Below are 26,010 nucleotides of genomic sequence, written 5' to 3' on the forward strand. Positions count from 1 at the left end.
AACAAGGATCAATTTTCTGAATTTATAAGATATATGAACAACAATACCAAAACAAGGTGTTTACAAGTAAATATGGTGGTGATGAAATTGAGTTTTTAGACACCAAGCTAGTGGTCCATAATAACAAGTTGGAAATAGGTTATCGTAAGCCCACGGCGACGAATAGTTACAGTATGATAACTAACATCCATTACATGTAAAATGCTCATTGCCCTTTGGACAGTTTGTCCGGTTACGAAGGATTAATTCTAGCAACCAAACATTTTAGTTACAAGCACATGAGTTACGGTGTAGATTGAGGCGCAGAGGTTACCAAGAAAATGAATTAAATAAAGCATTGGAAAAAGTAAGAGCAATCACCCGTAATCAGTTACTTTTGGGGGGAAAAGAAACAGTAGGAAAATAGCTTCATCTGAATGGGAACCAAATGAAACTGACAGTGAAGCAGTAAAAGATTATTTTTTTTTTTTGTTTGCTTTTGGTCCTATGGAACATACTATAAAAACAGCCATACATAAAAACTGGCATCGGTTACAGAGAGATGATGTTCTAAGCATGGAAAATATAGGTAAACCACTAATTGCGTTCCGTAGATCCAAATACATACGGGACATCCTGGTCAAGAGGCGTTTAAAAAAACCTCCAAGAAAGTTGAATAGAGAGACAGGTCCCCCAGGGTAATCATAAGTGTGGCCAATGTAACATGTGTAATTATTTTTCAGGTGTGAAGCAAGCCCGCCTTGGTATGCATACTATAAAGATTTGTGACTTTATCACGTGCACAACAAAATATGTAGTTTTTGCACATGCCGACGATATTACATGGGAAAAACGATAAGACCTCTTCATATGCACATCCGCAAACACTTCAGATCCTTACAAACAGGACGGGGATGTCCACGGGTAATCGATCATATGAAGACCGTTCATAACAAGAAAAAAAGATGATTTATGCTTTCTAGGACTTGCAGTCGAGAAGATACAAGCAGCTGGAGGGGATAGGCACAAACTATTATTGCAGAAAGAGAGCTAATACTTAGGGCAGACGCATCGGGACCACTCGGTCTGAATGAGCGTGGAGACCTGAGCATCTATTCTCACTGACAGCAAGTGCATGATTAACGTCTTTCCTCACTGAGCGATGGATGGCAGCGCTCGGGGAAAGTTGGTGTTTACCGATCTTAACAATATGAAGGCAATTTATTAGATGATAATAACTCCCCACCTGAACTATGTGCATGTAACCCCAATTATTGTTTTTAAGTTGCACTATGTGTATGTCGAGTTTTTAACACCTTAAAACAACCATGGACGTCTATACTGGGTATGGCGCGGGCTCCCGACTCGAGCCCGCATCATACCGACATTAATAGCCGACATGCGATCGCCGCGGCCAGCTATTAACTCTTTAAATCACCGCTGTCAAAGCTGACAGCTGCATCTAAAGGTGCCTTTATCCCGTCCCTGGGGGTCCAGTGGGGTGGATCGCCCCCCCCCCCATATCGCAATCCTCTTATCCACTGTTGAGGCAGCCGTAAGGTGCCGCTGCTGCGGCTCTGAAAATGATAAAGCCTTGCAGGACCAGGCTTTATCAATCAAGCACAGAGCACACAGATCAATAGGGTTTTATGGAACCACATTGATCTGTATGAGGTATCAAATGATTCCTCCTAAAAGTCCCCTAAGAGTACTAAAAGTGTAATAATAAATAAAAAATATTGAAAAAGTTTAAAAACACACACATTAAACCCTTCCTTATTAAAAGTTAAAATCATCCCCCTTTTCCTAAATTCCATATAAAACTATAAAAATATAAGGTCAATTAAACCGCACGGTCAATGTTGTATGCACCAAAAAATTCCAAAGTCCAAAATAGCATATTTTTGGTCATAATTTATACCATAAAAAATTAGCAAAATATGAGCCCTCATATAACCCAGTACGCAGAAAAATAAAAAAATTTAAGGGGTCAGAAGAGGATGAATTTAAATGTATTATTTTTCGTGCATGTATGTACATAGTTACATAGTTACATAGTTAGTACGGTCGAAAAAAGACATATGTCCATCAAGTTCAACCAGGGAATTAAGGGGTAGGGTAGTTATGATTTTTACCAAAAGTAGGGTATCATTTTAATCGTATGGACCTACAGAATAAAGATAAGGTGACATTTTTACCGATAAATGTACTGCATAGAAACGGAAGCCCCCAAAATTTACAAAATGGCGTTTTTTCTTCAATTTTGTTACACAATGATTTTTTTTTTCCCGTTCCGCCGTAGATTTTTGGGTAAAATTACTGATGTCATTACAAAGTAGAATTGGTGGCACAAGAAATAAGCCATCATATGGATTTTAGGTGCAAAATTGAAAGGGTTATGATTTTTAAAAGGTAAAAACGAAAGTGCAAAAACAGAAAAACGCTTGGTCCTTAAGGGGTTAAAGGTGTTGAACTAATAAAGTTTTTGTATATAAGGGAGGGGTTTGGACTAATGTCAAAGGTCATGATTAAGCGCCCTGTGTGGCGAGGAACGGCTCGTCAGCCATGTGCTGTCTGTAACCGGACAATGTTATCCAAATAAACAACAGTTTACCATTTGGAAGAGTGCCATCTCATTCTTTGGATATTGGAACGTCGCATACTTTACCTATGAAGATAGAGCACCATCCAAGGTAACAGTTGGACTGATTGTGTACACTGCTCGAGGCTCTTAGGTGTGCTTGGGGAGGAAGCAGCAGTGCCGGCTGTATGCTGTTCCTTGTATAGGACTAAGATGTAATGTGCTTGACAATCAACAGGATTGTGTTTGCATCTGTACATTACTGTATCTTCATTGTTACTCAACCATTATGCAGACTTATCCGTTCATGTGTGTGTGCTCAGCTAATCGCTATATGGACTCATCTACTACCACAGCACTCTTGATCCCACAAAGCAACAGCAGAGGAGCTGGGGGGGGGGGGGTGTTATCTGATAGGTAATAATTTAATCCTGCAGATAAACCACTTCCTGTTACACATAAAAGCATGCCATTTTCTGGTGGTCTGAATGGTGGTCACATTACCCAGCTGCAGTAATGAAATTGCTGGGGTAAAGCAGATGTCATTGCAGGAATACTGATAGAAAAAACAAACTTATGGTATAGATAATAGGTACCACAACCTTACAACGATATAGAACTCTTGGTGACGAGAATTACATTTCAGGCACCACTTAGTATAGACACCATTCGAGTTTGGTTAAAACATAACTTTTACTCATATCAGTAAAAAGTGATAATAAGGGGTACACACATAAATTGGGGGCATGAGGAAAAAAGGGGTACAGGTGAAGCCCTATTCTTAAAGTCCCTAATAAATTCTACTCCTAATATAAGTGTGGAAATAGAAAGAAAAAAAATTAATAAGGGGGTAGTACAATACAATCTTAAAATTGTGGTAGGTCTCTTTTACCTACGCGTTTCGCCCTCCTTAATGATGGGGGGACTCATCAGGGATAAGAGAACCACAAACACATAATATAAATGGGTGTACCTAATAGAACAGACACGATAAAGTAATCAGTATTATGATAAAGGGTAAGAGAAGTAAGCAGGCGTCTCAAAAAGGAAGTTTGTGTCAGTCTTAGTCAGTGGTCTGTCATAGAAATATGGTAACAGTTGCACAATAAATAGTACAGATACAGTAATGATACACATCCGCTGCAAAAATTGATGGCTTCAGAGGGTGTTCTACAGATAGTAGCCTGTATTGTACATATAAAAGATGACAGCCGCACCAAGATTAGATATTGCACAAAAGCTGACAGATATATTATTCAAGTAACCACATATAAGATCACAGATTCCTGGACAATAAGCCGGGATGAGATGATAAAACTAGGTATGTGACACATCCAATGGAGACAGATGTATGTTAGCCTAGGGCTCTGAAAAAGATATATGTACAATGATTGCGGCGTCCTCGTGGCACATCCAGATTCATACACGGCAGCATCATCAGTGCGGGATATCATACCGCCAAACGGCACGATTCCACCACCATCATCAGGTGTAGCTTCTCCTACCATATATCTTTTTCAGAGCCCTAGGCTAACATACATCTGTCTCCATTGGATGTGCCACATACCTAGTTTTATCATCTCATCCCGGCTTATTGTCCAGGAATCTGTGATCTTATATGTGGTTACTTGAATAATATATCTGTCAGCCTTTGTGCAATACCTAATCTTGGTGCGGCTGTCATTTTATATGTACAATACAGGCTACTATCTGTAGAACACCCTCTGAAGCCATCAATTTTTGCAGCGGATGTGTATCATTACTGTATCTGTACTATTTGTTGTGCAACTGTTACCATATTTCTATGACAGACCACTGACTAAGACTGACACAGACTTCCTTTTTGAGACGCCTGCTTACTTTTCTTACCCTTTATCATAATACTGATTACTTTATCGTGTCTGTTCTATTAGGTACACCCATTTATATTATTTGTGTTTGTGGTTCTCTTATCCCTGATGAGTCCCCCCATCATTAAGGAGGGCGAAACGCGTAGGTAAAAGAGACCTACCACAATTTTAAGATTGTATTGTACTACCCCCTTATTTATTTTTTTCTTTCTATTTCCACACTTATATTAGGAGTAGAATTTATTAGGGACTTTAAGAATAGGGCTTCACCTGTACCCCTTTTTTCCTCATGCCTCCAATTTATGTGTGTACCCCTTATTATTACTTTTTACTGATATGAGTAAAAGGTATGTTTTAACCAAACTCGAATGGTGTCTATACTAAGGAATACTGATAGTTAACATAATATAGTGGTCCCTCAAGTTACAGTATTAATTGGTTTCAGGATGACCATTGTATGTTGAAACCATTGTATGTTAAGACCATAACTCTATGGAAACCTGATAATTAGTTTTGAAGCCACCAAAATACCATCCAAAAATAGGTAAAAGTGAGGATTAAACAAATATACGTAGATAACTAATATGGATAAAACAAGTCCTTGCATATAAAAGTAAGAAAGAGCTGCTGGGAGCTGTAAATCACTGTCTATGTAGAGGACAGGAGCTTCTCCAGGGTACTGTACAGTACACACAATGAGGGACATTTATCATTAAAGAGGCACTTTCATTGTTAAAAACTTTTCATATGTTGCAGGACTCCTTATAATATGACATTTCACAATATACACCTGTTAAAAAAATTCAAATTTTCACCTGAAATTCAAGTTCAAAATAGCCACCACTAGGGGTCGCCTGTCTTTTAGCCAGACAGACTAGTCTGATTTTACAGCATACTGGATACCGGCCGTAAAGCATACCGGTATCCAGTATAGGAGATTTCTATTGTGTATGCAAAACTACAGATAAAGGATGTGTGGACATGCTGGGAGCTGTAGTTTTAAAACAGCTGGAGGCAACACTGCTCTAACACAGTTATTTACAAACATTGCAGCTTCAGTTGTTACTAAACTACAACTCCCAGCATGCTGAATAGTCAAAGCTTTCTCAGACTCCTGAATGACAAAGAAGTTGATCAGACTTTCAGGAGTCTGTGAAAGATGAATGACACACATAGTGACATCTATGCTGATTAGCATCCAGCTTTACTAGGAGAAGATAAAACAGATAGAACATGTATTCATAAAAATGCTGTACTTTTATCTAAAAAATCCTTTCACTAATTTTATAAAGATCTATTCTGTATACATTTTTACCTGTTATGAATTCACCATAATGTCTTCTGATTACTGCAGGCAAGCTCCAAGTATCTTTCTCTGTGTAACATGACACAGAATAAAACCAGAGAGGAAAGGGTTACAGAGTAGAGAGCACTGATTGGCTGACTGCCCAGACTTGCTCCTGTGAGGGAGACAGACTGACACGCCCCCTCCAGCCTGCACAATGAAAAAGTAACTCACCAGCAGATAAATGCTTATATCTCTGGATATATAGGTCAGAGCTACATAAAAAATTATATGCACATGATCAGGATTGGGTCATGAGTAACATATCACTTTTTTTCTTTTTTTTGCACTATGACAGGTACGCTTTAAGTGTCTATTGTAGACACAGTTCTACCCCTTTTACACTGCTTGTCTAATTTACACTCCTGCTCAAAATTTACAAAAGTTGTGCACGTCCTTTGATACATTTTGTGCAACTATGGAAATTTTTTTTACAATCCTTTATCACCCGTTTGCACACGTTTTGCTTTTTTGATGGGAGAAAAGACGGTACATGCAGTATTTTTTCTCTCGTTAAAAATAATGGAATAGAAACGTATATTATAGATTTGACATTGAAGTCTATGGCAAATGGATGAACCTTTAATGTCATCCGTTTGCCCCCAGTTTATAATATCCGTTTCTGATCTATTACTTTTGAGCATGCTCAGGAGATGTAACATCAGCAGACTCCATCAGTGCTGAGGGACTACTACTACTACTCCCAACATGGAACAGGCTCATTTCCATGATGAGAGTAGTAGTTCCCCCAGCTGCTGGCAGCTGGGGAGGCTATATTGGTGTTTGTACTACTACCCCCATCATGGAACAGTGTCTGTTCCATGTTGGGGGTAGTAGTACAAGGGATTGATTGCACTGGGTCTCACTACTGAGACCCAATGCGATCAGCAGTTATAAAGCAGGGGAGCTGGCGGCATGCTGCTCTCCCCTGCGATGTATATGCTACTGTGTAAACTTTCATTTTGAAATCCCCCGCCGGGAGCCCTGAATGTCCGGCACCGAGGAGCCATTCAGGGCTCCCGACTTGGCTTTTAAACTACTACTTTGACCCCCAAATGTATGCCTCCATGCATATTTATAATAATTAATTGGCCCCAGTGTGTTTATAATAATTAATTGGCCTCAGTGTGTTTATAATAATTCATTGGCCCCAGTGTGTTTATAATAATTCATTGGCCCCAGTGTGTTTATAATAATTCATTGGCCCCAGTGTGTTTATAATAATTCATTGGCCCCAGTGTGTTTATAATAATTCATTGGTCCCAGTGTGTTTACAATAATTCATTGGCCCCAGTGTGTTTACAATAATTCATTGGCCCCAGGCAGCGGGAGGGGAAATAAGGACACTGTTCCATGATGGGGGTAGTAGTACAAACACTAATTTAGCCTCCCCAGCCGCCTGCAGACTCCCACAGACAGGGAACTACTACTCCCATCATGGAAAGGAATCTGTTTCATGATTAGAGTAATAGTAGTCTGGCTGCAGGAGTCTACAGGCGGCTGGTACGTGTGCTCCTTGATGTTCTATATTTGCGTAAAAAATGTTGGCAATACGCAAAGTTTGGCAGCGTAAACAAACCTTGCGCAGGTAATAAATTAGTACCCACTGCATTTTTCGCTCCACGGTGCACAAACAATAGACAACATCTGTACATGTTCCACCAAAAAAGATGCACAAAAAATCGCAACGAGTGACATTGCGCAAAATTATGCGTCAAGAAATAAGCATCAAAAATGGATAAAATCATTGATAAATGTCCCACAATGTCCTGAAAAAATTAAGTGGAGTCTCCCTTACATGGTGTCCAGAGGAGCAGCTAACTGTGGCACAGGTAAAGAGTAGTACAGAACATGTAATATCTCCCTGTACTGTAGGGGGCGCTACCAGACAGGAATTCAGTGCATATGCCTTAGTAATACACTGTAGCATTGTATGTTGAGTCTGGTTTTAAGTTACAATGGTCCAGAAAAGTCCATTATATGTTTAAACTATTGTATGTTGAGGCCATTGTAAGTTGAAGGATCACTGTATTGTCAAAATACCTGTAGTGCTTAAAACTATTTTGGTGCTATAAAAATACAAGTATCATAACATGGTAAAGCTCATATGATGTTTTTGTTATCACTGTAACATATATGTGGCCATTGAGAATAAACTATGACTTCTACATCTTTTATTTTTTGCAGGGACATCTGCATATCGCACAGGTTCCCCAGGGAGAGCAGGTGCAGATAACCCAGGACAGCGAGGTATTTTACTGCAAACCCTGTGCGAGATTAAGGGACATTAGTAATTGTTTATGGTCTGCAAGATTTAAAAGCTATTTACCATTTTGCATCTGTCTGTCAACTTTGGTTTTGTCTTGTGATCTACACTACATACCAAGAAAAGCACCGTAACTACCAGAACTTATTTGTGTTTCTGATACTTGGGGAAAAAACTGATGATGTTACTGGAAAAAATCTAATACATGAGCTGCTGTGGTTTTTAAAGACCTGTTTCATATCTTGCAGTTAGCAAGTTTGGTCAGTTATAAGTTTCCAATGAGCCGTAGACTTATGGGTGTTTTTCAAGCATCAGTTTGGTTTCTGCACGTGAATGTGCAGTCTCAGGACAATGGAGTGGAAGGTGTTACATAGCGAGGTGGTTTTTCTATATTGCTTTGTTGGCAGCCAATGTCTTAACTCACTTCACAGCTGTTTAGATTGTTGCTTTGCATTTAAAGGGGCTGTAAAGATGGCAAAAAAGTCTTCCTTCAGAACAATTACATTTCTATAGCAATCACAATGTGAAATAAAAATCTGCTATGTAAACTTGAAAGTAAAATGTCGTTCCTATGAGAATATCACATAATACCTCTATACACAAAACAGTTATGAAAAAATAGCAAAAACCTGGTATAGATTTCAATAAGATATGTAAAACCATAAGTATGGCAACCTACATGGGAGGTGTTGCTCTGACGCCCTCATTTGATGTTTGCAGAGCCCTTTTTCTTTAGATTAAGATTTTATGCAGGTGGATGAGCTGCTAGCTATAGAGAATTACCTTTCATTGGCAGCAACTTGCTCAGCTGATGACGGTTTTTCTGTTTTTAACTCCTAATTTTCTGGAAAAAATTAACTTACAAGTAGTTCTGTAAATAGTTCTGTGATTTGCTGAAAGAATGATACATTTCACAGAAGCCCTTGAAAATTATTTCCACGTTTTTGAATTAATCAACTGTCCTCTAAGATAAGTAATAAAAAGTAGAGCATTTACAACTCCGTAAGTACTGGGCACCAGCTGTGGTAAAGCCTTCTAAACACTGTTAGATATGAGTCTTATTTTATTATTAATAATAATAATAATTTGCAGCACCAATATGACATTTAAGGATTAATAGACTTTCTAATGAAAACAGCCATAAGCTGTTCTAATTTTTATTTATTTTTTTTTATTTTTATTTTTTTGCAATGTTCAAACTGCTCCTCATTAATTCCATGTCTAACATCCATTTGTGTTTTACAGGGGAACCTGCAGATCCATCAAGTCCATGTGGGTCAGGACGGTCAGGTAAAATCAAAATTAACACCACTTTTCCTGTTCAGATACAGTGTTTGGTTTTCATCTCAGAAAACATGCAACCGCCAACCAAACATAAATTCCACATATGTTACAAAGTTGTTTATAAAGAGTAATCTTGTATATAATATGAACATGAGCTATATTCCTTTAGCTGTGACCTGAGTGGTGAGGGGAGGGGTAAGGAGAAGTGCCAAGTTTACATTCCCTTGTTATCTTCAAAGATAAAATGTTTAAAGAGAAAGGATACAAAAAGATCTGATACAAGAAAAGGAAAAAGTAATGTTTGTCTTTAAAAGCCATTAAACAGGACAAATTACCTACCGCCGGACATAGTATTTCAGGAAAGCAGTGAGCTATTCTTGTTGAAGTTTACAGACTGAGTGTTGTAGTGCATAGTTGGAAGTGCTGGGCCCCCAGCATCAGATTTGCAGGGTGGTTGGGTGTGTTGATCTTGTTATGATCTATACGATCACCTGACATTGTTATCAAAGACAAAATTGCTTGTTACAGGCAGCATCTTTATGCAAGGAGGGTGATGAGTATAACCATTTCTATCTAATATTCTAATCTGTCATTGCACACCCACCTTTGTGAGCTCTCCGCAGTGCTGGAGGCTCCGAGTGTGTAGCGTGACGACCACGGGGCCGGAATATCGTGATGTCACCCCCTCAATGGAAGTCATGCCCCCTACAATAGACTTGCATTGAGGGGGCGAGGTGTGAGGTCACACTGGGGCGGAGTTGTGACATCACGATACTCCGGACCTGTGGTTGTCACGCTACACACTCGCTACACACTAAGATGTATTAGGGCCGGAGTACCCTTTAATGCTTCCCATAGGGAACTATTATAACAAATCACTGGATTGCTAATATTGAATAATGCTTTGCCTAAGGCAGACTAAGTCAGCAGATAGCCCTGGGACTGGCACCGGCTAGATTGCAGATCTCTGGAGGGCATAGAAACTGATCAGACACCCACATTAATGTTACAGATCGGGTAGCAGACACATCATTCAGGCTTTTAAGTGCTGTGATCGCTATTGATCATGGCACTTACAGGGTTATTGGCGGACATTGGCAGGATTGCTGATAGCAGCTGTCACTCATAGTCTATGAAGTGAGTGCAGCTCTTGGGTTAGACTGTAAACACGGCATAATGCAAATGTACGTCCCATCCCATGGCACCATGATTCATGTGGCCATTTACTTCCATCAGTGTGGGGAGTACATCCTGGTTTGCACAGGGAGATGTGCTGCCAAATAACCATGGGGGAGATTTATCAAAACCAGTGTAGAGGTAGAGTGGTGCAGTTGTCCATAGCAACCAATCAGATCACTTCTTTCATTTTTCACAGGCCTCTGTGAAAATGAAAGATGCAATCTGATTGGTTGCTATGGACAACTGCACCACTCTCCATTTACACAGGTTTTGATAAATATCCCCCAATGTTTTTTTGCCCTGCATGATCCCACTAGCCTAGGAAATACTGTACATAGGACTGAATAGCACCTATATATACAAAACAGAGCTTATTTATTGTTAGAGCTAGTGCATGTAGCCCTATTGTGCACATGGTGATCTGTTTGTGGACAGGCAAGTGCTGCTTTAAAAACCTAGCTAATGATTTCAGCGCCATTTAAAGGGATATTCCGGAATCAGAACATTGGTCGGCATTTATCATTGTAGGTGTAAGTGAAGCTTTTTTCTACACCTTTTATGAGTGCTGGTAATGTGTAGGAGCACCAAATTTATTAAATATTCGCAGAGCATTTGTTACATTTTGTGCAGGTCACATTTTCTGAACTTTCTCTCTTCACATACACCAAAAAGCTAAGCGAAGTCTGGGCTGGTGTAGTTTTAGAGACTTTTCAGTGGCTTTCCTTTTTTGTGCCTTTTCACAAAAAGGCGCAGTTCATAAAACCCTTCCATATCATGTGTATTGCCAAAATCAGTGGATTGCAACTCAAAATCACCAGAAATGTGGAAACAAAAAGGCGCAAATAAACTATTACTCCAAGATATACAAGCTGCCAATATAGTATTATCGATAATTTTTCTGGCTTCAGCTTGCTTTCACATGAATCACCCCTGACAGGAAGTTGTGCACTTCTGTCTCAGAAGATGAGACTGTATCTTGTTTCTGAGCTGAAGTCTTGCCCCCTGGGTGATGTCACCAACACTGACAGCCCCTATAGCCTACATCCCCATCTTCTGGCCATATACACACATATATTGAGGGAACAATGAGGTGTGTTTATACCAACTTGCCTTGTGATCAGTGGCGTAACTATAGTTGGTAAAGAGGTTGCATCTGCCCCATAATAGTCCAGTATTATAAATGGCACATGGTAGACATGGAGCCCTGCAGCTGCCCTTTTGCACTGGATCCCAAAGCTACAATTTACTCCTCAGCTATGATGAACAGTGCCACAGATAGGGGAGCTGACAGTGAATGAAGACAGCAGCTTTAGATTCTTGCTGTGTGTAGAAATTGTCTCCTGTGTAGCGCATTGTTCTTAAGCAGCTCTTAGTGGGAAAGTGCTGTGGGAGGGGAGTGTGTAGGGTATGATTAACCCCTTAAAGGGGTACTCCGCCCCTAGACATCTTATCCCCTATCCAAAGGATAGGGGATAAGATGTCAGATCGCCAGGGTCCCGCTGCTGGGGACCCCGGGGATCGCCGCTGCAGCACCCCGCTATCATTACTGCGCAGAACAAGATCGCTCTGCATGTAATGACGGGCAATACAGGGGCCGGAGCATCGTGACCTCACGGGTCCACCCCTCGTGACGTCACGGCCCGCCACCGTCAATACGAGTCTATGGGAGGGGCGTGGCGTCACGCCCCCTGCCATAGACTTGCATTAAGGGGACTGGCCGTGATGTCATGAGGGGCGGGGCCATGATGTCACGCTGCTCCGGCCCCTGTATCGCACGTCATTACGCACAGAGCGAAGTCGCTCTGCGCAGTAATGATGGCGGAGTGCCGCAGCGGCGATCCCAGGCGTCCCCAGCAGCGGGACCGCGGTGATCTAACATCTTATACCCTATCCTTTGGCCCATTCATTTCAATGAGCCGACCGGAGTCAAACGCTGACTCCGGTTGTCTCATTTTTGCCACGTATACAGTTTTCTGACTGGACCTAAACTCTTGGTATACCACGGTACTAGGTCCGGTCAGAAAACCGTATTTGGGGGAAAATGAGACAACCGGAGTCAGCGTTTGACTCCGGTCGGCTAATTGAAATGAATGGGGTCGGGGCTTTTCGCCCCTTCCAACCGGATCCAACAACCGTACACTACAATCGTACTGTGAAAGCACCCTAAATCTAGTTTTTGGAGTTTTTCTGTCTTGTCCTTAGATTTGGTTGCAGACAGTAAAACACTTCTGGGGATGACTTTCTAAATGGCAGTGTGGTCTGAATGAGCTTCATTCTGATACCTCCATTCTTTATTGTGGCTAACTGCAGAAGGGAGAGTTCTAGAGTTTTCAAAGGGGAAGAATTTTTTATTTGGATTCTACATACTAAACCACTTTGTGTGTGTGTGCAGAATATAGGTTCATTATGATCTTCTTATGACTACAGGTCTGAGAACTTATCGGTTGGATGTGGATAATGACCTTTTTACAAATAGCCATAAAATAATGGTTAGTGAAATGAAGGTTAATTTTATATATTTTAATTGATCTTTGTTTTAGAAATTCTGGAGAATATAATATTTCAAACATAACAATGTTGGATTCACACAGCGTTTTCCTGTGAATTGCATGTGCCATTATTTTCAAAGGGAATTCATACCAGTTACCATTGTCAACTGCAATGCTTATATATTTGAGCATACATTTCAAATGCTCTGGAATAAATGACACACCACTTATTTATACGGCTGTAAAAATACGGCCAGATTTTTTACATATTGTTTGCACAGGCAACCACGTTCCCATAGACTTACATAGAGAAAAAACACTATGTGAACATAGCGTAAAAGATTCTGTGGCCGGTAGTTATCGTGACATCCATTAGTAGTCTATGCGACCCATCTAGTGCAACTGGATGGAGATCACAACAAGAAAGGAGCGAAGCACACATCTGCATGCTTCTCCCAGCTCCCTTGCTGATTACATCCGGATGCTGAAATATTTTCTAAGCTGTACAGATCATTTTCCAGCAGCCTCCTCATTACAGAACAGTAAGTCTCAACTAAATTTTATTCTTAGTGATGAAAAAAAAAAATATGTTATCAAATGTCTGCATTATTTGATAATATAGATAGAAAAATGGAAAAAAAGAAAAAAAAAACTTCAAAAATGTTTAACCTCTTCATGACCCAGCCCATTTTCACCTTCAGGACCTTGGCATTTTTTGAAAATCTGACCACTGTTACTTTAAACATTAATAACTCTGGGATGCTTTTACTTATCATTCTGATTCCAAGATTGTATTCTACTTTATGTTATTGGTAACATTTCACTAATATTTGCATCCTTTCTTGGTAAAAAATCTAAAAATTTCATGAAAATTTAGCATTTTTCTAACTTTGAAAGTCTCTGCTTGTAAGGAAAATGGATATTCCAAATAAATTACATATTGATTCACATATACAATATGTCTACTTTATGTTTGCATCAAAAAATTTACAAGTTTTTACTTTTGGAAAACACCAGAGGGCTTCAAAGTTTCCAATTTTCCAATTTTTCTCAAGATTTTCAAAATCGTACTTTTTCAGGGACCAGTTCAGGTTGGAAGTGGATTTTAAGGGTCTTCATATTAGAAATACCATATAAATTACCCCATTATAAAAACTGCACCCCCAAAAGTATTCAAAATGATATTCAGTAAGTGGTTTAACCCTTTAGGTGTTTCACAGGAATAGCAGCAAAGTGAAGGAGAAAATTCTAAATCTTCATTTTTTTTACACTCGCATGTTCTTGTAGACCCAATTTTTGAATTTTTACAAGGGGTAAAAGGAGAGAAATCACCCTAAAATTTGTAACCCAATTTCTCTCGAGTAAAGAAATACCTCATATGTGTATGTCAAGTGTTCGGCGGGCGCACTAGAGGACTCAGAAGGGAAGGAGCGACAATGGGATTTTGGAGAATGAGTTTTTCTGAAAGGGTTTTTGGGGGGCTTGTCCCATTTAGGAAGCCCCTATGGTGCCAGAATAGTGGACCCCCCCACATGTGACCCCATTTTGGAAACTACACCCCTCATGGAATTTAATAAGGGGTGCAGTGAGCATTTACACCCCACTGGCGTTTGACAGATATTTGAAACAGTGGACTGTGCAAATGAAAAATTGTATTTTCCATTTTCACAGACCACTGTTCCAAAAATCTATCATACACCAGTGGGGTGTAAATGCTCACTGCACCCCTTATTAAATTCCATGAGGGGTGTAGTTTCCAAAATGGGGTTACATATGGATATTTATTGTTTTGCGTTTGTCAGAACTGCTGTAACAATCAGCCACCCCTGTGCAAATCACCTCAAATGTACATGGTGCACTCTCCCTTCTAGGCCTTGTTGTGCACCCCCAGAGCACTTTGCGCCCACATATGGGGTATCTCTGTAGTCGGGAGAAATTGCATTACAAATTTTGAGGGTCTTTTCTCCCTTTTACCTATTGTGAAAATGAAAAGTATAGGGCAACACCAGCATGTCAGTGTAAAAAAATAAATTTTTATACACTAACATGCTGGTGTAGACCCCAACTTCGCCTTTTCATAAGGGGTTAAAGAAGAAAAAGCCCCCAAAATTTGTAAGGCAATTTCTCCCGAGTACGGAGATACCCCATATGTGTCCCAAAACTGTTGCCCTGAAATACGACAGGGCTCCAAAGTGAGAGAGCGCCATGCGCATTTGAGGGATTTGGGATTTGCATAGGGGTATTCTATGCCAATGATTCCCAAACAGGGTGCCTCCAGCTGTTGCAAAACTCCCAGCATGCCTGGACAGTCATTGGCATTCCGGCAATACTGGGAGTAGTTGTTTTTCAACAGCTGGATGCTCCGTTTTGGAAACAGTAGCGTACCAGACGTTTTTCTTTTTTTGGGTGGAGGGGGGCTGTGTAGGGGTATGTGTATGTGTAGTGTTTTTTACTTTTTATTTTAGGTTAGTGTAAGTGTAGTGTAGTGTTTTTAGGGTACAGTCACATGAGCAGAGGTTCACAGCAAGTTTGCCGCTGGGAGTTTGAGCTGCAGCGCAAAATTTGCGCCATCTCAAACTTGCAGCACTCACTGTAAACCTCCGCCCATGTGAGTGTACCCTGTACATTCACATTGGGGGCAAACATCCAGCTGTTGCAAACTCCGAGCATGCCCTTTGGCTGTTCGTGCATGCTGGGAGTTGTAGTTTTGCAACAGCTGGAGGCACACTGGTTTGGAAACACTAAGTTAAGTAATAAACTTTCAAGTGTTTTGCAACCAAACTTAGTGTTTCCAAACCAGTGTGCCTCCAGCTGTTGCAAAACTACAACTCCCAGCATGCATGGTCTGTCAGTGCATGGTGGGAGTTATAGTTTTGCAACAATTGCAACAGCTGGAGGCACTGAGGTAGGAAACGGACAATGTTTCCCAACTAGTGTGCCTCCAGTTGTTGCAAAACTACAACTCCCAGACTGCCCAGGCATGCTGGAAGTTGTAGTTCGGCAATATCTGAAGGATCAGATGTTGCCGAACTACAACTTCCAGCATGCTTGGGCAGTCTGGTATGCTGGGAGTTGTAGTTTTGCAACATCTGGAGGTCCACAGTTTGGAGACCACTGTATAATGGTCTCTAATCTGTGCTCTTCCAGATGTTACAGAACTACAACTCCCAGCATGCCTGGACAGACTGAGCATGCTGAGATTTGTAGTTTTGCAACATCTGGAAGAGCACAGATTGGAGACCATTATACAGTGGTCTCCAAACTGTGGACCTCCAGATGTTGCAAAACTGCAACTCCCAGCATGCACAGAAAGTCAAAGGCTGTCTGGGCATGCTGGGAGTTGCAGTTTTGAAACTCTCAGAGGCAGCGGTGAGATCGCTTTACGGCGATCTCACTGCTGCCAATGAAGATGCTGCACTGCTGCCGGAAACTCACCGCCGGGACCGCCTGGAGGACGCCACTCGCGCCGGGACCGCTCGGGACACCGCATGGACGGGTAAGGGACACTTAGCAGAGCGGTGTGTGTCCCGATCCCCGTGATCGGGACTCACACACCGCGCTGCTAAGTATTCTGATAGCGAAACGCTGCTATCAGCTAGTCAGGTCTGGGGGGGTGGGGGATGAAACCCCCCGTGGTCGCATGGTAAGATGGCTGGCTATCAGTGATAACCACCATCTTACCAGGCGCTGCGGGATGCCGCGAGTAGCGGCAAAAATGTTCATGATGTACCTGTATGTCATGGGTCGGGAACACCTTCCCACTCATGACGTACAGGTATGTCATAGGTCGGGAAGGGGTTAAAGGGGTTATCCAGGAAAAAACATATTTTTTTTATAACTGTTTTTTTATTAAAGAATTTTTCTATAAAACAGATATTTGAGAATAAGAAAATAAAAGTACATAGAATCATAAACAGAGTCATTACATATTAAAAAGACCAGGTTACAATATGATAACATAGATCCGGCTGTAAAGATGTTGTTAAGTCCAGGAAAAAACTGTTTTATATATCAACTGGCTCCAGAAAAGTTAAACAGATTTAATAATAATTAATAATAATTTTATTTATATAGCGCCTACAGATTCCGCAGTGCGGAAATTACTTATTAAAAATGATTTCTATTAAAAATCTTAATCATTTCAGTACTTATGACCTTCTGAAGTTAAGGTTGTTCTTTTCTGTCTAAGTGCTCTCTGATGACACGTGTCTCGGGAACTGTCCAGAGTAGAAGCAATTCCCCATAGCAAACCTATTCTACTCTGTGCAGTTCACGAGACAAGCAGAGATGTCAGCAGAGAGCACTGTTACAAAACAGAAAAGAACAACTCAACTTCAGCATCTGATAATTATTGTAAGGATTAAGATTTTTTTATAGAAGTAATATACAAATCTGTTTAACTTTTTGGAGCCAGTTGATATATAAAAAAAATTTTTTCCTGGAATTCCCCTTTAACGTATAGAGTTGATTTAACACCTGGCATTCCTTTGGGGCCTTAATGCACATTGTGTTGTAACTTTTTTAATTTTCCATCAACAAAACCACACAAGGGCTTGTTTTTTACAGGGCAAATTGTACTTTTTAATGCCACCATTTTGGGGTTCATATATTTACTCTTTTGACCACTGTAAGAGGTGTATCGGCAGTCTTTAAGAGGTCAAATGATAGGTAATTTTGTGATGACAAGTTTAATTAAATGACAGGGATCCTTTAAGGAATCTGTGCCTGCCGAATATCTGCCTGGTGTTTATGTATTCTTATTTTTTATCTAAATTCCTAGAAAATATTAGTATGTTTTTAGAGTTAGAGTTTTGTAGAACATACAAACTTCATGCAAATGTTGTCAATGGTCAGTGTAGAACCCACAAATTCAGCACTGCACTAGCTTTATTTAGGGTGATGCTAGTTTTCTGAGCAGATTTTGGACACATTAATAGCACATGTATTTAGCATAAAGAACATAACAGGAATGGTTCGGACAATATCCCTTTAACAAAGTCTGTGTCCGATTTAAAAATAGCACTCAGTGCTGTGAGACTTCTGAGCTGCCTTTATTTGCTGGAGCTTTGATGTCAAACTAAAACCACAAGACCCGTTGTTGTTTTAAGTCTGGCAGCTCGAACTGATTCAGCACTCAGTAGCTTTTCTAGCAAACAATCACAGTATATACAGTATCTCACATAAGTGAATACTCCCCGTACATTTTTGTATATATTTTATTATATCTTTTCATGTGACAATACTGAAGAAATGACACTCTGCTATAATGTAAAGTAGTAAGTTTACAAGTAGAGATGAGCGAACTTACAGTAAATTCGATTAGTCACAAACTTCTCGGCTCGGCAGTTGATGACTTATCCTGCGTAAATTAGTTCAGCCTTCAGGTGCTCCGGTGGGCTGGAAAAGGTGGATACATTCCTAGGAAAGAGTCTCCTAGGACTGTATCCACCTTTTCCAGCCCACCGGAGCACCTGAAAGCTGAACTAATTTATACAGGAAAAGTCATCAACTGCGGAGCCGAGAAGTTCGTGACGAATCGAATTTACTGTAAGTTCGCTCATCTCTATTTACAAGATGTCTAACAGTGTTTAATTATGTGTCCTCTCAAAATAAGTTAACACACAGCCATTAATGTCTAAACCTTGGCAACAAAAGTGAGTAAGTCTCTAAGTGAAAATGTCCAAAATGGGCCCAATTATCCATTTACCCTCCCTAGTGTCATGTGATTCACTAGTGTTAAGAGGTCTCAGGGGTGAATGGGCAGCTGGTGTCTTAAGTTTGGTCTTATCACTCTCACACAATACACAGTCACAGTTCAACATGGCAAAAGTGTAGGGGGGGTCAGGCTGTCAGTGCTCAGACCATACGCTGTACACTGCGTTAAATTGGTCTGCATGGATGTCATTCCAGAAGGAAGCCTTTTCTAAAGATTATGCAGAAGAAAGCCCATATACAGTTTGCTGAAGACAAGCAGACTAAGGATTACTGGAACCATGTCCTGTGGTCCGATGAGACCAAGATAAACTTATTTGGTTCAAATAGTGTCAATCGTGTGTGGCGGCAACCAGGTGGGCAGTACAAAGAAAAGTTTGTCTTGCCTACAGTCAAACATGGGGGTTGGATTGTCATGGTCTTGGCCTGCATGAGTGCTGCTGGCACTGGGGAGCTACAGTTCATTGAGGGGACCATGAATGGAAACATATGCTATGAGTTAGAGTATGATCCCTTCCCTTCAGAAACATGGCCCGCAGGGTAGCATTCCAGCATGATAACCACCCCAAACACACCTTCAAGATGACTACTGCCTTGCTAAAGAAGCTAAGGGTAAAGCTTATGGTTAAATAGTTCAATTCCTTGGACGAGGTGTGAAAACATTAGATATTTCACGAAAATTAATTGTGATCCTCACACTGTTAAGAGATTTGTGGCTGATTCAGAGCACAGACTGGTTTGTGCAGATAAAGGCGCATTGAGGAAGATTTCTGCCAGATCCATGCATTGGATCAAGAGAGCAACTGCTAAAATACCCTTACATAGCAGCAAACAGATATTTGAAGCTGCTGGTGCCTCTGGAGTCCCACGGACATCAAGGTGTAGAGTCCTCCAGAGTCTTGCAACTGTGCCTAAACCTTCTATTTGGCCACCAATAACCAATGCTCACAAGCAGAAACTGCTGCATTGGGCAGAAAGATGCATGAAGACTAATTTTCAAACAGTCCTGTTCACTGATGAGTGCTGTGCAATCCTGAAACGACCAGATGGATGGAGTAATGGATGATTGCTGGACAGCCACCCTGTTCCAACAAGGCTGCGACATCAGCAAGGCGGTGGTGGAGTCATGTTTTAGGCCGGAATCATGGAAAGAGAGCTGGTTGGCTCCTATAGGGTCCCCAAAGGTGTAAAGATGACCTCTGAAAAGTTTGTGGCGTTTCTGACCGACCACTTTTTTCCCTGGTATAGAAGGAAGAACTATGCATTCCATAATAAAATCATCTTCATGCGTGACAATGCACCATCTCATGCTGCAAAGAATACCAATGCATCAATGGCTGCTATGGGGTTAAAAGGAGAGAAAATCATAGTGTGGCCTGCATCCTCCCCTGACTTCAATCCTTTTGAGAACCTTTGGAGCATCCTCAAGCAAAAGATCTATGAGAGTGGGAGGCAGTTTACATCTAAACAGCAGCTCTGGGAAGCTATTCTGACATAAGCAGAAACTGTCCAAAAACTCACAAGTTCAATGGATGCAAGACTTGTGAAGCTGCTATCAAATAAGGGGTCCTATGTTAAAATATAACGTGACCTGTTAACATGTTTAAAAAGTAAAAAAAAATGCTGTTAAAAGTTTGATTGAAACAGCTTTTGATTTCAGTAAATATGCTGCAACAAATGACAATTTTCAGTTCTTTACAACCTATAAAGTGTTTTGAGACTTACTGTGTGTAATAATTTGGAACAGTGCATTGTAAGTTTTTTATGTTTACAAATAAATACTGTTATCATTAGTGAGTTTGTTAACTAAAATTTGAATTGTACTCTTAAAGGGGTATTCCGGCTTTAGGGGATAAGATGTGTGATCACAGGGGTGCTATCCATTAGTGCTGAAAAAGTATCCAGATGGTGCAATAGATTTTTCATCACTTATTAGTTACAAGTGGGGCATAGAAGGTTTTTATCCTAATGGCCTGTTGTATAGGTAAATCTAATGTCTATCACTAGCTTTAAAGAGTACCTGTCCTCAAACCATATTTTCTAAACTAACTCAGATTATATTCACTAACTTCTCCTAATTCCCCTCCTGCCTTAAAAAAAATTCTGAGCTTTAAAAAGCTGTGTATCATACCTTTGCCCTTGCTCAGATTGTGTGAGCTTCTGGCAGGAGAAAGCGGGCATTTCCCAGCAGGAGTGACGTCACTAAAGCCTACAAGAGCTGTGCCTCACCATGCCCCAAAGGCACCTCCTGAGTTTGGACTCCTGCAAGTCTGGGTGGAGACCAAATTAACTGTTTGGGAACAGAACAGAGCCACCTAGTGGGCGTTTTGTCAATCACATTGAAAACATAGGTTGAGGGTTTTAACAGCAAGTACATAGCAAAGTGTCTTATAATAAAAAATAGGTTATTATAAGGCAATATATTAAAGGAACAATATATTAAAAGTTTAGTTTGGTGACGGGTAATCTTTAACCACTAGCCGGCTCGTCCTAATCAGCGAGTGCTTAATGTGTTTGGATGAGCCGGCTCGTCCTCAAGTTAAACTGTCACAGCGTGTAAACACGCTGTGACAAAAAAGTGAGCCTGCAGCTGGCCCCGCCCCCTGATTGCTGTGATTGGCTGTGAATCCACATTGACCAATCACAGCAAAGGTAGTTGAAAAAACTGCCTTTCACAGCTCCGATCTCCTCAGTGCAGGGAGATCAGTGAGGAGATCGGAGCTGTGTGAGCTCTGTGTGAAATAAAACATCACACCAGCTCACACAGACCCCAATAACCCCCCCATAGCCATCCTAGTGTTCCTGCATAGGTGACATCAGCTGATGACATCTTGGACAGCTGATTGTCACCATGCAGTGATTTCTGCAAACTTTGAGCCTCCTTATGTTGCTAAACTACATCTCCCAGCATGCCCAGACAGCTGTTGGCTGTCAGGGCATGCTGGGATTTGTAGTTTTGCAACAGCTGGAGGGCTACAGTTTGGAGATCACTGTGCAGATGTTGTAAAACTACAACTCCCAGCATGCACGAACATCAAACAGCTGTCTTGGCATGCTGGGAGTTATAGTTGCGTGCCTCAAGCTGTTGCATAACTACAACTCCCAGAATGCCCTTTGGCTATCAGTGCATGCTGGGAGTTGTAGTTTTGCCACAGCTGGAGGCACACTGGTGAGGAAACAGAGTTAGGTAACAGAACCTAACTCAGTGTTTCCCCACCAGTGTGCCTCCAGCTGCTGCAAAACTACAACTCCTAGCATGCACTGACAGACCGTGCATGCTGGGAGTGGTAGTTTTATAACAGCTGGAGGCACACTGGTGGGGAAGCACTGAGTTTGTCTGTTACCTAAGACGGTGTTTCCTCGCCAGTGTGCCTCCAGCTGTGGCAAAACTACAACTCCCAGCATGCACGGTCTGTCAGTCCATACTGATAGTTGAAGTTTTGCAACAGCTGGAGGTTTGCCCCCCTCCCAATGTGAATGTACAGGGTACATTCACACGAGCTGGGGTTTACAGTAAGTTTCCCGGTACAAATTTGAGCTGCAGCAAATTTTCCACCACAGCTCAATCTCGCTGTGGACCCCCTAAACTCGCTGTGAGTGTACCCTAAAACACTACACTACGCTACCACAAAATAAAAAGTAAAGCACTACATATACACTACACCCTTACACAGTCCCGTCTCTTCCCCCCCCCCCCCCCCCCATAAAAATTCAAAACGTCTGGTATGGCACTGTTTCCAAAAATTAGCCTCCAGCTGTTGCAAAACAACAACTACCATTGACTGTCCAAGCATGCTGGGAGTTTTGCAACAGCTGGAGACACCCTGTTTGGGAAACAATGCTGTAGGGTATTTGTGATGGCGGAGGCAATTGTAATGCTTGCATCCAGGTCCGCCCCTATGCAAATCCCTAATTTAGCCCTCAAATGCGCATGGCGCTTTCTTCTCACTTCGGAGCCCCGTCATTTTTCAAGGAAACAGTTTAGGGCCACATATGGGGTATTTCCGTACCCGGGAGCAATTGTGTTACAAATTTTGGGGGGCTTCATCTCCTTTTACTCCTTATGAAAAGGTGAAGTTGGGGTCTACACCAACATGTTAGTGTAAAAAAAATAAATGTTTATACTAACATGCTAGTGTTGCCCCATACTTTTAATTTTCACAAGCGGTAAAAGGAAAAAAAAGACCCCCAAAATTTGTAACGCAATTTCTCCTGAGTACGGAAATACCCCATATGTGGGCATAAAATGTTCTGCGGACGCACAACAAGGCTCAGGAGTGAGAGCGCACCATGTACATTTGAGGTCTAAATTGGTGATTTGCACAGGGGTGGCTGATTTTTTAGCGGTTCTGACATAAACGCAAAACAATAAATACCCAGATGTGACCCCATTTTGGAAACTACACCCCTCACGGAATGTAACAAGGGGTATAGTGAGCCTTAACAGCCCACAGGTGTTTGACAAATTTTCGTTAAAGTTGGATGTGAAAATGAAGAAAAACTTTTTTTTCACGAAAATGCTGGTGTTACCCTACATTTTTCATTTTCACATGGGAGAATCGGAAAAAAGCCCCCCAAAATTGGTAACCCCATTTCTTCTGAGTAAGAACATACCCCATATGTGGATGTAAAGTGCTCTGTGGGTGCACTACAATGATCAGAAGAGAAGAAGTGCCATTGGGCTTTTGGAGAGAGAATGTGTCTGAAATTGAAGGCCATGTGTGTTTACAAAGCCCCCATAGTGCCACAACAGTGGACCCCCCACATGTGACCCCATTTTGGAAACTACATCCCTCCTGTAATGTAATAAGGGGTGCAGTGAGCATTTACACCCCACAGGTGTCTGACAGATTTTTGGAACAGTCATCCGTAAAAATGAAAAATGTAATTTTTCATTTGCACAACCCACTGTTCTAAAGATCTGTCTAACGCCAGTGGGGTGTAAATGCTCACTGCACCCTTATTAAATTCTGTGTGGGGTGTCGTTTCCAAAATGGGGTCACATGGGGGGGTCCACTGTTCAGGCACTACTGGGGGGCTTTGTAAATGCTTCTATTCCAACCAAATTCTCTCACCAAACGCTCAATGGCGCTCCTTCTCTTCTGAGCATTGTAGTTCGCCCTCAGAGCACTTTACATCCACATATGGGATATTTCCATATTCAGAAGAAATGGGGGTACACATTTTGGGAGGCTTTTTCTCCAATTACCCCTTATCAAAATGAAAAATTTGGGGTAACATCAGCATTTTAGTGACAAAAATCTAATTTTTTATTTTCCTGTCCAACTTTAGCGGAAATTTGTCAAACACGTGTGGGGTGTTAAGGCTCATTGTACCCCTTGTTACGTTTCCAAAATAGTATGCCATGTGTTTTTTTGTTTTTTTTTGCTGTTCTGGCAACCATAGTGGCTTCCTAAATGCGACATGCCCCCCGAAAACCATTTCAGCAAAATTTGCTTTCCAAAAGCCAAATGTGACTACTTTTCTTCTGAGCATTGTAGTGCACCAGCAGTGCACTTGACGTCCACACATGGGGTATTTCCATACTCAGAAGAGATGGGGTTACAAATTTTGGGTGGCATTTTCTCCTATAACCCCTTGCAAAAAATTTTACATTTTGGGGAAACCAGCATTTTAGTGAAAAAAAAAAATTATTATACACCTCTGACTTTAACAAAAAGTCGTCAAACACCTGTGGGGTGTTAAGGCTCAGCTGACCCCTTGTTACATTCCTTGAGGGGTGTAGTTTCCAAAATAGTATGCCATGTTGTTTGTTTGTTTTTTTGCTGTTCTGGCACCATAGGGGCTTCCTAAATGTGACATGAAAACCATTTCAGAAAAACATACTCTCCAAAATCCCATTGTCGCTCCTTCCCTTCTGAGCCTTGTAGTGCACCCACAGAGCACTTGATATCCACCTATGAGGTATGTCCTTACTCGAGAGAAATTGGGTTAAAAATTTTGGGGGCTTTTTCTCCTTTTACCCCTTGTAAAATAATGCGAGTGTAAAAAATGAATATTTTGAATTTTTTTCCTTCATTTTGCCGTTATTCCTATGTAGCACCTAAAGGGTTAACACACTTTCTGAATGTCATTTTGAATACTTTGGGGGGGGGGGGTGCAGTTTTTATAATGGGGTCATTTATGGGGTATTTCTAATATGAAGACCCTCTCAAATCTACTTCAAATCTGAACTGGCCCCTGAAAAATTCTGATTATGAAAATTTTGTGGAAAATTGCTGCTATACTTTGAAGCCCTCTGATGTCTTCCAAAAGTAAAAACATGTCAATTTTATCATGCAAACATAAAGTAGACATATTGTATATGTGAATAAATATATAATTTATTTTGAATATCCATTTTCCTTACAAGCAGAGAGTTTCAAAGTTAGAAAATTGCTAAATTTTCCAAATTTTTATGACATTTTGGGATTTTTCACCAAGAAAGGATGCAAGTAACGACGAAAATTTACCACTGTGTTAAATTACAATATGTCACGAAAAAACTATCTCAGAATCAGAATAAGCGGTAAAAGCATCCAAGAGTTATTAATGCATAAAGTGATAGTGGTTAGAATTGCAAAAAAGGGCTGCGTCCTTAAGGGGTTAAAGAAAACTCTGTGTAAAAGGGTTGAGATATAATGGCCAAGAGTTTCTGCAAGGTAGAAAAGATACTTACTGTAATAGTAACTACTACATAAGGAAGGCAATTGAAGAAACACTGGTATTTCAATTTTGCCTGTAGTTTGAGATTTCTACTTCTGGAGTAGTCATGGTCAGGTAATACTGGGTTATCTGAACATCTTGGTGAACCTTTCTTTCCATTTAAATACATTGCAATTGTCTCATGTATTATAATAGTAGCATTTTTTTTAGCCTGCAGTTATTTGTACCTTATTTCCTCTTGAAAGTAGTGAAATCTTGGCTATAGTCCCACTTCCTCTCTGTAACTTATATCTGGCTGTGTCCAGTGTAAATTTCTCTGACCAGTAGAGGGCACTGGAATGTAGTTCAATATCAATATTTTCATAATGCACAAGAATATTCACCATCTCTTAGCAGCAAGGCACATTCCTGACCTGTCCCAATCATTGTTTGCTGATTATAGGACTATTTAACATCTCTTTTCCTTTTGGCTCTCAAACTTTTAGCAACAAAAATGGATCCTAAAGTAAACAGCATGCCTGTAATAGCAGTAATCTGGCAGCTATGAGAATGACAGTCAGCGATTTACTACACAAATTGGGGTAAGATTAACTGTAAATGAATCAATGTCTGGGCATTATTGAGTAGGGTTAGTCCCAGGTATAGAGAATCCACCTGAT

The 26,010-nt window shown here is 40.8% G+C and overlaps 1 protein-coding gene across 6 annotated transcripts in view; it reads left to right on the top strand.

Moving 5' to 3' along the window:
• BANP (BTG3 associated nuclear protein) overlaps positions 1 to 26,010 on the top strand; it is a 710,387-nt gene that overhangs the window by 468,259 nt on the left and 216,118 nt on the right. For 5 of the 6 annotated variants that reach the window (XM_056525545.1, XM_056525548.1, XM_056525550.1 and 2 more), the window contains 2 exons: positions 7,943 to 8,005; positions 9,267 to 9,311. In XM_056525545.1, coding sequence (XP_056381520.1) covers positions 7,943 to 8,005; positions 9,267 to 9,311 — 108 coding nt within the window. Of the gene's footprint in view, positions 1 to 7,942; positions 8,006 to 9,266; positions 9,312 to 25,836; positions 25,933 to 26,010 lie in introns of all 6 variants that reach the window. The other variant, XR_008845087.1, reaches the window with a different exon arrangement.

Source organism: Hyla sarda, chromosome 6 (genome assembly GCF_029499605.1).
Source record: "Hyla sarda isolate aHylSar1 chromosome 6, aHylSar1.hap1, whole genome shotgun sequence".
NCBI lineage: Eukaryota > Metazoa > Chordata > Amphibia > Anura > Hylidae > Hyla > Hyla sarda.